This window comes from Helianthus annuus, chromosome 17, assembly GCF_002127325.2.
Source record: "Helianthus annuus cultivar XRQ/B chromosome 17, HanXRQr2.0-SUNRISE, whole genome shotgun sequence".
NCBI lineage: Eukaryota > Viridiplantae > Streptophyta > Magnoliopsida > Asterales > Asteraceae > Helianthus > Helianthus annuus.
Window position 1 is genome coordinate 21,394,951 of NC_035449.2, and position 14,209 is coordinate 21,409,159.

Genomic DNA, 14,209 nt, shown 5'->3' on the forward strand with positions numbered 1-14,209 from the left:
AACAGTTATTGATTCGATGTGTTCCTCATTTTGATTGAATGTGTTCCTCATTTTGATTCGATGATAACAGTTATTTGGGTATGGAATTTTGGGTATGATTTGAATGTGTTATTTGGGGTTAGTGTTTAGGGTTGAATGGATTTTTGGTTTGATTCTTGTGGGTTTAGGGTTGAATGGATTTTTTGGTTTGATTCTTGTTCAAAATGCATCAAAACAGAGAGTTGGTTTGAATGGATTAGGGTTTAGGGTAGCAATGTGTTTTGGTTTGAATGTGTTTTGTTTTGTTGTACAGAATGTGTTTTGGTTTGAATGTGTTTAGGGTTTAGGGTATCAACTGAGTATTAAGAACTGATCGGATGTACAGAATTTGTTTTGGTTTGAATGTGTTTAGGGTTTAGGGTATCAACAGAATGTGTTTTGGTTTGGTTTGTACAGATTCTTGTGGGTTTAGGGTTGAATGGATCTTTGGTTTGATTTTTGTTGTACAGAATGTGTTTGGGTTTAGGGTTGAATGGATTTTTGGTTTGAATTTTGTTGTACATAATGTGTTTTGGTTTGAATGTGTTTTGGTTTGAATGTGTTTTGTTGTACAGAATGGCTGCGGATGTAAAGATACGCAAAACACCAACTACGAAGGCGAGAACACTTGACAACCTCCTAGAAGATGGCGCGGTGCACATAAGGAAGTGATTGATATGAATGAATACAACCCCAGTGGCAGATACGTAATTAGCGAGCTCTGAAATTTCATATCTACCGCTGGGGTTATATTCATTCATATGAATGAATATAACCCCAGTGGCAGATATGTAATCAGCGAGCTCTGGAATTTCATATCTGCCACTGGGGTTATATTCATTCATATCTGCTACATTCCGAAGTGCACCCGTCAGTAAAGATCCACAATTGCTTGTGGATCTTTGACGTTTTGTCTCTATTTGTATGTTTCGATCTTTTGTTATCGAGTCTGTACGTTACTGTCTTTTGTTATCGAGTCTGTACGTTACGGTCTACGATCTTTTGTTATCGAGTCTGTACGTTACGGTCTTTTGTTATCGAGTCTGTACGTTACGGTCTACGGTCTTTTGTTATCGAGAATTTTATTATGAATGAATATAACCTAATTGCTTGTGGATCTTTGATATATATATATATATATATATAGGATACATTTAATTATTATATAAAAAATAAAAGAGTTAATTTAATTATTATTAGATTTCTTAAGAAAAAAGCAAAAAATGAATTTAGGGGATCAGCTTGATATTTCACTCATACCATAGGGACGCAAAGTGTTATTAATATATGTCAAAAGACGGTCTTACCCCTGCCTCAAACAGTCAAACTGACGGCAGGGACTCAAAGTGTTATGAATTTATAAGGTCAGGGGCTCAAACATCCAAAATTTTAATTTAGGGGCTCAAGTTGATGTTTGGGACATACCACAGGGACGCAAATTGCATTTTTCTCATAACTTTATCTATATATATATAATATTTTTTTGTTGTACATTTTTTTATTTTAGGTTATATCATTTTTTAACATTAGTGACAATTATAATAGAATATTTAATTATATTGTTGTACATTTTTTTATTTTAGGTTAATTATAATAGAATATTTTTGTTAATTTATTTGTTAAATGTTAAAAAAAATAGAAGATTAACAAAAGTAGAAGATTAAAAAAAAAAAAAAAACATAAAAGTAGTGGGGAGGACTATGATTATGACCATCCTCCATACCCTTTAGTTTTGGGGGATGGACCATCCTTGGGAGGACTATGACGTGGCGCCAACGTGACGGATCATCCTCCATTGGAGGACCATCATCATACCCTCTAGCCTTATAGCCGACCACACCTTGTATATATTAATGAGGTTTAATAATCCTTGACTAATGAAGAGCATTCAAAATAATAAATCAATTAGTGACATATGTTAAAAATTAAAAACGTGTCTTAATTGTTAATTACTTTCAGAACCTCACCGCTTCATGTAACACAATTGGTGTGTAATTACGACACGTAATTTGTTGATACTTTAAATACTTTTTCCAACAAAACTAATGTTATATTTTATAAACTAATTACACGAAACAGAGACGTTCCAATATTTTTGGAGGCCCTAAGCAAGCTACAAAGTCGGGCCCCTATTAAATTGCAATAAAGAAAATCAACAATTGTGATTAAGATTTGAGACATTGAATAACCACATCGACGATTTTTATGTCGGCCCTAATTTCGCAAACAATTTCACATTGGTTGCTAAAAAAGCCGCAAGTAACGAGGGTTGATTTCGCAATCAATTTCACATTGGTTGCTAAAAAAACCGTAAGTAACGAGGGTTGATGTGTTGTGGGATTCTGAAATGAAGCATGCATAGACAGTTTGGACTACTAGAGTAAAATTCTAAATCATGGGCCTAGAAATATTGTTTAAATGAACTAAAAACAAGTATAACATTTGAAAAGAAAGAAATTTTGGAGGCCTTTCTTTTTTGGTGGTCCTAGGCCTTAGTATAGGTTAATAAGCCTAACGGGCCGGCCGTGACACGAAAACCAATTTATCAACAAATTTAGGGTGTTTTGTCATATAGGACCTGGTCCTTTAACAATAAACAAATATAACTTTGCTTTTGTTTGAGGTTAACTTATACATTCAACTAAGTCTGCGACTATGATATGTGTTTGAAAAGGATGTTATTTGTACACAACAAATTCACTCAAAATAAAATACCTAATCCATTGCACCGTTTGCACGTAATCAATCATTTTCTTTGAATAATCATTAATCGAGAGCCTAATAACCAATGTTTTAAAATCTTTTTTTATACTTTACCAGATTTAACTCGGAATCGGTTTAACTGGATGTGTCGGACGGTTCAATCTGATGTACCGGCCAATTTAACCGGTTCTACCAGACGATACAACTGGCCGGTTTGAAATGGTTTTTAAAACATTGCCAATACTATAACTAAAGGTGGAAATAAGTGGGTGGGATGGGTTAAATGTCTGGTTGAAAAAGATTCCATCTAAAGATTTTAGAAAACTTTTGGAAAAAAGGAATCTATGTGTCTACAACATGCTATGTCTCGCATGAGCTTTTTAGTTAAACGTTTCCGGTTTCACGGGTTCAACTCAAAATCAATCTAAACATGATTAAACTAAACCTAAGCCCATGAGTTTGGTCTTAAGTTTGTGACTTGCTTTTGCTTTGTGTCAAAAATTTAAACCCCTACTCTAACAACTTGTTTTTCATAGTTCTTAAGTAAGTATAGTGTTGTTAAATGATTTTCAAACGGCTATAACAATTTGGTACAATAACATTGTTTTTAAATACACCGTATTAACGAGAATTTCATTCCTTTTAATTTTAGTAGGCTATTGCTATAGTTTTCTTAATTTTTAAATATTTTTATGTTACAAGCTATAACGTTATGTGATTTTGCAACGTTACGTGAGTATGTTCCGATATGTAATTACGTAATATGCATTTTATTATTGAAACAAGTGTAATGGTACATGATTACGTAACAATAGTTAATTATGTATTATTATGTGATTAAGTGATTTCATTATAGCATTTATGTGAAAACCTACTAGATGATTACGTACGAATCATAACTATAATAATAAAACATAATATTTCATGTCTAATCACGTATTAAGTACAATACAATACAATTGATATTCACCAAATTACGTATGTTTTATTCCCCCCATTTTACGCGTTTTTGGCCGTAAAACCGAGAATCAGATACTTAATCGGGTTTATTTTTGTTTACAGGCCTAAAACAGCGTTCCAAACAAGAAGATGATGAAAACGAGGATTTTCCGGGCGAAACGGCTGAACTGCGAAGATTCTGTGAAGAAACTGATCTGGGCAAGTTGCACGGCCGTGCGGTTGGTGGCACTCCCGTGCGGATCCGACTACCAGGCTCACCTCGGCATTACACAGCCTGTGCGATCAAACGTACAAGTGACCTCGGGAACACACGACCGTGCGACTTGAGGCACACCCGTGCGGATGCGATGACTAGCCCCAGCCCGGATATGCACTGCCAGTGCCGATGCCCATGCCAACCTTAACTCGGAAATGCACGATCGTGCGACTCGTGGAACACCCGTGTCGATCTGAAGACTGGTCAAGATTTGCTGATGTCACACGGTATGGTGAACAACATGTTAAAGTGAACGACCGTGCACTTTAATCGCACAACCGTGCGATCTGAAAATTGTATAAAAAGCAGAAGGCAGCAATCAGTTCGTAACTCTGGACTTTTGGGAGCTCATCAGGCGATTTTATAGGCTCCGGAGGCATCTGCTTTCACCCGTATTCAAGCCACATTGTGCCAATTAACTCTGTTATCATCCGGATTCTCAATCTAGTGCTTGTTTATGGTTTGATTTCTTGAATCTTTCCATGATTTTGTTGTAATTCAAGCATTTTGGGTTGATGATTATGTATTATTGTAAGCCTAAGGGCAAAAACACTAGTATCCCTTGCTTAACAACAACCATTAGTATGTTAATTATGTTTGTAATGACACTTGAAGCATTTTCTATGTTAATCCTTGATGATTAGTTTGCAACCTTGTCTATTGATGTTGAATTCTTGATTATAGTTAATTATCTTGGATGATTAGTATGTGGTTAGTTGAGATATTTACAAAAAGAAGCTTAATTAATCATGTATTAGTAGACTTTGAACTTTTTTAACTAGTTTAACTTGTTTAAAATGTTTGCACCATGATACTAGAAATGGTTAATGGTTTAATAAGGGGTAATTAAATAATCAAGAAAGTTTTCCCTCATGTAAGGACCTTAACGGGTTAAATGGTGTTGTTATGAATTCTTGGCATAAGTTGTTAACTTAGTTAGTAGTTTAGGCCAAAATTGCTATCTTGGTGAATTTATGTTCAAGATTTGTAAAATGTACTCGGTTGTGATTTAATCTAGTTTATGCTTGTCTCGTTGGTTACATTGTGTTTATCGGTGTCACTTTCCTTTATTAAGTGAAGTTAGAAAACTCCTAACGGATGACTAACTTTTCTTTAGGGGATTTTCATAGACATTTGTCAATTGGGCGTTAAAGAACAATTTTAGGTGGTTAAAGTGTGTTTATCATTTTAGCTTTCCAAATAGTTGTCATGTTAGGATTCCCGAAAGGGATACTAATTGTCTTTGAAAAATAGAAAATTGATCAAGTGTTTTAGTGGCAAAACCGACTTACTTAACATGTTCCTGTTGTTCGTAAAGCAAGGCTATTTATCATTTTTTTTTGGAGTCTGTTATGTTTTAAAAATATATGTTTAGTCTTATTTTTTAGTTTAAACAAATTATCCACTAATCATTTTACTGGTAATTTAACGACGAAGGTTTAGTACTATAGCATCCGCCCACATCCTTGGATCGATACCTGGTTCTTACCGATACTTTACTACATATATGACAGGGTACACTTGCCCTTTCGTGTGTGTTTTAATGTTGAAGTATAAATCATTTTTATAAATTTAAAACCGAATCGTGTGTAAAATTTATTGTAAAAACATGTATATACACGCACAACACAACACAATAACCAATCAAGCTATAATAACCACGTAATGCTGTATATTAACAAATTTAATCACGTTATAAAGCATAAACATTTAAGTTCTCATTATTGAATGTGTAATCACGTTATAATCACAATTGTGATAATATCAATTATAACAAATCATATTGAATGTGTAAATACTATAATCAAGAATGTTAAAAAACTTATTAGGGAACAATCTTAACATAATTTAATATAAACATTGGAATGACGTATATCACATTACGTTAATCTTGAATAAAGGGAGAAAACATCTTGAGTTTATTACCAATTATCAACAAATCACATAACTTTTGAATTCAAACACTATTAGTATATCACCATTAACTTATCAACATCCCACATTACTTTTGAAGTCAAACACTATTGATAGATATATCACCATTACTTTTGAAGTCAAACACTATTTATATATCACCATTAACTTATCAACATCAACCATTACTTTTGAATTCAAACACAATTAGTATAGTGAAAACTCATCTTTTCCAATTGGTTTCACAAAGTATTTTAATATATTCATGTACAAATCTCTTTTGATGCACGGTGGAAAATGTATCAACCATGTCTGATCTTTCTATGTCTATAATGTTATCTTATTATCTCTTTCTTTTATAAATATCGAACTCAAATTCTTATATTTTATTAACATTATTTTAACACATCTCATATTCAAGATGTTACATAGATAGCAAAAGTTTCATTCATTAAACTAGTATTCATATAAAGATAACTTCTTACTGATCCGTTCCAAGAGATTCATTATATACCACCAAAGCGAAAACATTTACACCGATGATTCTTGCACAAAAATATCTCCAAATTGGACTTCAAATCTTTTCCTTTTTTTACTGTGTTTCACGTGTTTCAACTGCTTATATTTATTGTTCTAATGTTAAAACATTGCCATTTGCACACTGTTGCTACCAAAATCCACGTAGCTAGACTAAAATCTCAAAAAGAGTGCAAGATCGGTGGTCGCTATGTTTTAGATGATCTTGGTGACCATATGGAGCTGCTCTTAAACATAACTTCGAGTTGTCAAGATGAAAATGAACCGTTAGAAGGGGTCCCAGGGCCAAAGTCTCGAATGCTCAAGTCAGTATATCTGTCATGGATCTAAACATGTGTATGTATATGTCAAATAGCGTCAATGTAAGCATGTATCTACATGACAGATGTGTAAAGATAGACAAGGTAGAGAGCATGAGTTTCTGAGAAGAAAAGAACCTAATTTCCTTTTATTGAAAAGTTGTTGGATCCATTCCTAATGGGCCAATCGTCTATAAGCCCAATCCAATCATGGGATGATTATTAATGGGCCTAAACCCAAATTGAGGGAGACGTCCACATGCAACTATGTGAGAGAAAGGGGTGTATCTAATAAAAGGAGGGGTGTATTTAGTAGCTCCTGATAGCAGGGGCGGACCTACTATGTAATAAGGGGTAGCCTCCGCTACCCCTTAACGCTCCGGCGGTAGTGTAAATTTTGGAAAATTTTGACGTTTTTTCGATTCCGATTACCCCTTTTGTTTGAAATGTTGCCCCTATACGAAGAACTTTCTAGATCCGCCACTGCGTGATAGGCATTGTAGTCGACTCCGGGGAAGATAGGGGACAAGTTGGAACCAATAGACGTCCGAGACAATGCTTGGAACCAACACTAAACGGAGACAATGCATCGAACCAGTACCTTTTCGAGCCCACAACGAATTAGGACCGAAAAAGGTTAGCAGTTAGCACACCGGTTGCTCTTTACACCATTATTTAGCATTTCTCTAAAAAAGCATCCTGCCTCAAAAACATGTTACTTACTGCTTGTTCCTATATTTTCGAAGATACCAACGGACCCAAACATTCCAGAAAGATAATAAAATAGTCGACTTAAATCAACAGTTGCTATACACAAACGATTCTGTTGACCGCACCCTCTCTACGGACCGGTGGAGTTTTTACTTGGCTATCCGGCTAGACGGATACACCGTGTTTCTAGCCATTTCAGCCTCAACTTCGCTGAGCCTGGTCCTCTCAAGGCGTGCTCTCCTAGCAGCTTGTTGGATATGGCGGTCATGATCCTTAAGCATCTGATCCACGTTTGACGAAACCAGCGGTCCCGAGAATTGGATCTTGTTTCCCTTGTATCCGTCACCGTCCTAATAACAAATAGATAAGAAAACAACACCCGGTTTAAACATGATTTTAGTTTGACAACCGTTAACCAGAAATAACTAATAATTACCATATTTGCTTCCTTCATACTAGCTCTCCCGCTTCCTACCCTGCACGGACCACCCATGTTTTGGGGAACGTGTAGATATTTTGTTGGTTGAGAAGGAACGTCTTTATATCCGACGGCTTTACTTCGAGCGGAATTTACACCTGCTGCCAACGGCCCTGAATAAGACCCCCTCATTGGTGGAGAGCGTTTCGCACCGTCGTTTAAACCCTTGGGCGGCTCTATAGATACAGGTACCCGAGTTGATCTGGCCAGCTCAGCATTGGCATCATGAGCTGGCACCGCACCGGTTTCTTGCGCTCCCCCACTTTCCTTATCAAGCTTTTGACCGTTCATTCTTGCTGCCCTTTGTCTACAATATCATTCAACTCGATTTACCATATTTGAAATTAGGTAATCCGAATAGTTGCGTCGAAGTACGTGCTTAACATATTTTAAAAAAATGTTACGTATATGCGCATACCTTTTAGCTTCTTCTTCTCTCCTTTTCGCGTCAATTTCTTTGCTGGGAGGATATTGCGGCAAACTTGAAGGATCACACGCAAGTGGTTTTGTCGTAAAGAACTGTTAAAAGAAAAATAAATATTAAGTAACTCACCTGACCACAAAATCTTTTTTAACAAATTCTGCACATTATATTCATTATTAAAAAAATGAAAAGAGTAAAGTACAAAGATGGTCCCTGTGGTTTTTCAAAATTTTAGATTTGGTCCCTAGCTTTCTAATAGTACACGGATGGTCCCTATGGTTTGCCCTTTGTAACGCATTTAGTCCCCAACTTTTTGCCAAAAGTACATGGATGGTCCCTATGGTTTGCACTTTGTAATGCATTTAGTCCCTAACTTGGACCTCCTGAAACCTTTAGATTTGTTGGTTGACTTGTTGGTTGGGGACTAAATGCATTACAAAGTGCAAACCACAGGGACCATCCGTGTACTTTTAGAAAGCTGGGGACCAAATCCAAAATTTTGGGAAACCACAAGGACTATCCGTGTACATTACTCAAATGAGAATTACCTCACTCTTCAAAGCGAGTGCTGCGGTTCCTCGTTCTTCGGGATCTATTGCAAGTAAAGTCTGCATAAGGCCAATAGCAGCTGGAGGAAAATCTTTAAAGACTTCTAAAATACGTCTTTTATAAGGCTGGACCGGTTTGTACGCTGTTGAGTGCGGTAACTTTGACTTTATCCAGTAGCTGTCAGGCGGTGAACCACAAAGCTTAAAAATCCTATGCAGTTGCTCAACCTACACGGTTCAGTTAAACCAAGAAACAGGCATGTTAACACTTTTTAACGGGATCCAAAATTTAAAAAAATTGATAGTACCTCAGTTCGACCGGGCATGATAGGTTTACCAGCGTATAATTCTCCGAGAATGCATCCTGCACTCCATAAGTCCACACCGACTCCATAATGAGTTGCTCCGAGTAGTAACTCTGGTGGTCGATACCACAGAGTCACAACCCGGCTGGTCAATGAAACGGTTTGACTTTGTTTAAAAAAATTTGCCAACCCAAAGTCGGCAATTTTTAAGATTCCGTTATTGTCGATCAAAAGATTCGACCCCTTTATGTCCCGGTGCAGGACACCGTGGCTATGACAATGATCAAGTCCGTTTAGCAGCTGGTTCATGTAACATTTAACCTGTAAATTAATGAAAAAATTAAAGAAATAAACTCGGTGATTATTGAAATATTGGCATAACCAAAATATATTATAAAATGTCAAACTATGTGGTTAATATCGGTGATATAACAGTTATCAGTCTCCATGTAAAATATCGGTGTCAAATATCGGTTAGAAATCGGTACCGACATTATCGGAAATATTGACCGATATTTCCGATATTTGACCAATATATCACCGACATTCCCGATATCAGTACCTTTCTTCTTAGTTCTACCATTCGTCTTTCTTCTTATTGCTGCTATTATTGTTTTAAGTCTTAATTGTTAATTGTTAGTGTTAAATGTTGGTGTTTTAAGTCTTAAATTGCTATATATATATAATTTCTGCATGATATTAAAATTACCGGTATCCCACCACGATAACCGATATCCGATATTTTACCGCATTAACTGCTTATAGATGTCGAATATGATTAAGTACCTGTGATTCCGTGAACTTGACCCCAGGTAGTGTTACAAGTCCAGTTAGATCATGTTCCATATACTCGAAAACAAGATATAAACTGCATGAAGTTTGCGAAGTTATTAATCCTTCAAGTTTAATTATATTCGGATGATCAAGCCTTCGCAAGATAAGGATCTCCCTTGCCATAAAAACAACGCTCTCTAAATCTTTATTATCAAACCGCACCCTTTTCAACGCAACAATCTTGTTGGTTATTAGATCGCGAGCCTTGTATACGTTGCTATACGTTCCTTGACCAATCTGCAAAAACAGAAAGCTATAAACACAGTAAAGAATACCATCAAGCAAGTATCGACTTATCCTTACTCTTTAGTTATTGACAATAAAGAAACACGATGCGCATACCTTATCCAACTTCTCGAACGTATCCGCTTTACGCGGCAACCATCCGTTGATAGCTTCACCTGCCACCTCAGCAAGCCAAGAAGGCCACCCTGCAACTATCTGTTCACCTACGACAGACTTCGGAACTGTCCTAATACTCGAAATACTATCGAAATGATCATCGCGCACCCGCCTAGAAGAATTTAATCTTTTATCGACTGACCCTGTTCTAACCTCGGCTCGAGTTTTCACCCTAAAACTTTCCTCCCTCCTCGACTGCGTTAATCGCGATTCTGATGACCGTTTACTCGACCGTCTTTCCCACGGGCTCCCACCAGCCGGCTTAACACAAATCCCACCCATATTTCACCGAAACGTTTCCGACTTTAAAGCACCAACAGAATCTATCAAACTAATCTAGTAACCAATAATTCACTTCTATAGTTCTATGATCCTATCCTTTATAATATTCAACAACTCAAGAGGAACACATTCACTATTAATATGAACTAAAATAAGTATAAAATCTCAATCTGATACCTTTAATCTGATCCAAACAAAACCCACAGAAACCCCCAAATTAGGGACCCGAATTACAAAATTAGGATCCGAAATCTTTGTTTCTTCAGATACTTGAAAACCCTTTTATGTTAGGTAATAAACGATCAAGACAATAGCATACGACGACGTTTCAGCCGGCGAGACTGAGTCAAAAGAGATTATACGCTACTGCTATTGCATCTTGAATAAAAAGTAAAATATACCTTGAATTGGATGATTTAGTTATCGGTGGATGATATTGAAATTGGGAGATTTAGTGGGTGGTGGTTGAAATTGAGCATGGGTGAAAATTGGGATTAAAGAAATAATGAAACGGTAATGAAACCCTAGAAAGAAAACAGAGGATGGATTTGTTAATGGTGACAGTGTCTCTGTCTGGAATCAATTATGGCTGTTTTGGCTGTTCAAAAAACAAAATAAAAAAAATAAAAAATTATGGCTGTTTTGTTTATAAAATCAAGATACTTTCTTGGCATGCCAAAAGAATCTACTTCCACCCTTTGTTATTATTGTTGTTGTTTAGAAAAACAGTTAAAAGAAAAATCAACCCTTGTGAATTGGTGGATATTCTTGTAAAAATATTTACTTTTTTTTAATAACAAATGTTACATTTACTCATAAATTTGACCAAATAAATCCTAATTTATTTGCATGTTAGAATTTGAACTCTAGTTTTTTCCCTACAAGACTTTACCACTTAGTCAAATCGAATGACCAATATACTCTTAAATTACAAACTTTTTATACGTCATATGGATTGAACCATTACCACTAGAAAAGAGAAAGGAATATCTAAAATCTTGATACCGCTAGGTTAAAGGTGCTTTGATAAGAATATTTAGTTTATTAGTAAAATACTTAATTAGGTTTTAATAATGCTTAAATAAAGAGTTTTAAATTTTTTTAAACTATAAAAACTATTTAAGTTTTATTATTGTTCGGTTATTTATGTTTTTTGTGTGTCTAGCGTAAATAAAACAATCGTAAGACTTGGGTAATGTATTATTTGGTGGTTATTCTTTTTATAAGTACATTCTAATTTAGGTTAAACTTAAAAGAATAATTACTAACTATTACACAACTTTTATATTTGTTTTGTTAGTTTGGACATTTATAAAAGTTTTTGCAACTTTGAATAATATTAATAGATGAGTGATTTTGTCATTATAAAATAATTGAGTGGCTTTATTGAAATAATGAAGAAACTTGACTACAATTAGGCTATAAATTATCTTTAAATAAAAAAACTTAAATTAGAATGAAGATTATCAATCTTAACTCAAATTATAAATATATGTAGTAATACAAAATTAAGGACGGAAGCATATTCTAAACTTGTTAAAAGTTCAATTATTCAAATAGGAACCGTGTGAAATTTGTTTTGAACTCTATACAATTTATGGTAAACTTTTGTCAATTCTAACAACAGTAAATTTAATGGTTACTATATAATATTATTCATTAAATACTATAAAGAAATTGGGGCTGAAAAACAAATTGAGTGGTTCGAGCGGTGCCAAAAAAGTGGTTCGTCTAACTTATATTTAAAGCTACTTTTAACAATGTTTGATCATCTACTTGGACTTAAATAGAATTATTAAAAATTAACTTAACAAATGTTTGACATTAAAAAAATAAGTATTTTGTAAATAATGATGAAGATTATCCGAAAACGGATCATGAATTCCGTAATTACGAATAATATTACTAGTATGTAAGTTCTTATGTATGAATTTAGCGATGTGTATCCCTAAAAAGAACTTTATAATAGCATATGACATATATGCTACTCTTGATGTATATCCCTAAAAAAACTTTAAAATAGTATGACATATATGCAACTCTTATTTCTTGTCTAGTATACAATATAATATCCATAAGATTCCAAATTAAACGTCTTCTATTCATCTATTGGATTGGAAGTGAACTACGTTGAATATAAAAGCTTGATATTCATGATAAAACTTAAAATATTGGTAACCTTAAAATTAAAGATCTCCAAAACAACTATGATTCAAGATAAGTCAGACATTACAAGAAGACAAGAAAATCAAGCAATAAAGTAGTGGGATGGTTGTAAAGTTGGTTAACAAGAGAAGAAATGAAAAATCTTAAGAGAAATGATAATTAAGTTTAGACTTTAAAACAATTATCCCACTAAGAACAAATTATCATGTTTTTAATGGGTCTTACATATACTAAACTTAAAACATTTAAAAGTTGATATTGTGGGGTTAAAAGTTTACGAGGTAATTGATAAGCCCATGTGTTATCACCTTATGTACTCGGTAAGGTGACGTTTTACAAGCGCTAATTGCATGATACACTGCCCTTTGGGGCGTTACCGGCATGTGAAAGTGAGGAGGCGTTATGCAGATAACGTCCGTTAAAAGGGAAGAAGTCATGTGAAACGGTGTGGCCATGAAAATCAACCAATCAAGACGCATTCTATTTATTTATTTTTAATTTATTATATTTATAGATTATTTTAATGGGTGGTGAGTACTAAAAACTTGTGAAACGATTACACACTAAAGATTAAAAAAAAGTGAATGAGAGCTCATGCCTATATATGACAGTAGTAAGACAATCATTTTATGACGTGACAGTAAAAAATGTGAAGTCGTATCACACAAGCTAAACATACAAAACTCATAAACACTTTCTTTTTGTGATTCACATTCAAATTTAGCCACACAAAATTTCAAGCAGCGAAGCGATTGAATGAAATTAAGACCATCTTCAATGCAAAACCTCAAAAACATTTACAGACATGCTTACTTAGTTGCGAAATAAGATTCCATCCGGTATACTCGTCTCGTAACCCCCACCCACGTTGATTTGGACGGTCAGGACAACAGGGCACATCGTGCCCCCTTGCGATGTCGCTAGTGCTATTTTCGCTCAGGGTGAAGGCACCGCAACGAGCTCCTAATTTCCTCCATTTATTTATTTATTTATTTTGAATTTTTATTTTTTATTTAACAATAAATTTGATTTTTCTCTAATATTTGTGCTCGTTAGCTTATAACATCGCAAATTTTAAATAAAAATGGCATTTTTGGAAGGACAAAATGGTAACTAAAATATGTTTTTTTAAGAGGAACTCAAATCGGAAACAAGCTTGTCGATGCCCATAAAGGGGATTTTAGTAAATGATATTGTGAAAAACCCATGTTATGGCAAGGGTCTTTAATTAACCTACTCATTTTCACCCCCTACACTTCCATATTAGAGAGTGAGAGTTAGAGAATGATATTTTCATTCAAAATCTTCATATAGATCATAGTTCTTGCATCAACGAAGCTCAAAGGTGTGCATCAACTATTCACGAGCAATG

The 14,209-nt window shown here is 34.8% G+C and overlaps 1 protein-coding gene across 1 annotated transcript; it reads right to left on the bottom strand.

The window, feature by feature from the left end:
* Nucleotides 1-7,343: 7,343 nt before the first annotated feature.
* LOC110925866 (probable serine/threonine-protein kinase At1g54610) lies at nt 7,344-11,377 on the bottom strand. Its single transcript, XM_022169682.2, has 7 exons — nt 10,330-11,377; nt 9,940-10,224; nt 9,157-9,474; nt 8,849-9,076; nt 8,295-8,395; nt 7,835-8,183; nt 7,344-7,748 (listed from the first exon to the last, which is right to left on the bottom strand). The coding sequence occupies exons 1-7, from the start codon at nt 10,669-10,671 to the stop codon at nt 7,548-7,550; spliced, it is 1,824 nt and encodes a 607-aa protein (XP_022025374.1). The 5' UTR covers nt 10,672-11,377; the 3' UTR covers nt 7,344-7,547.
* Nucleotides 11,378-14,209: the final 2,832 nt, after the last annotated feature.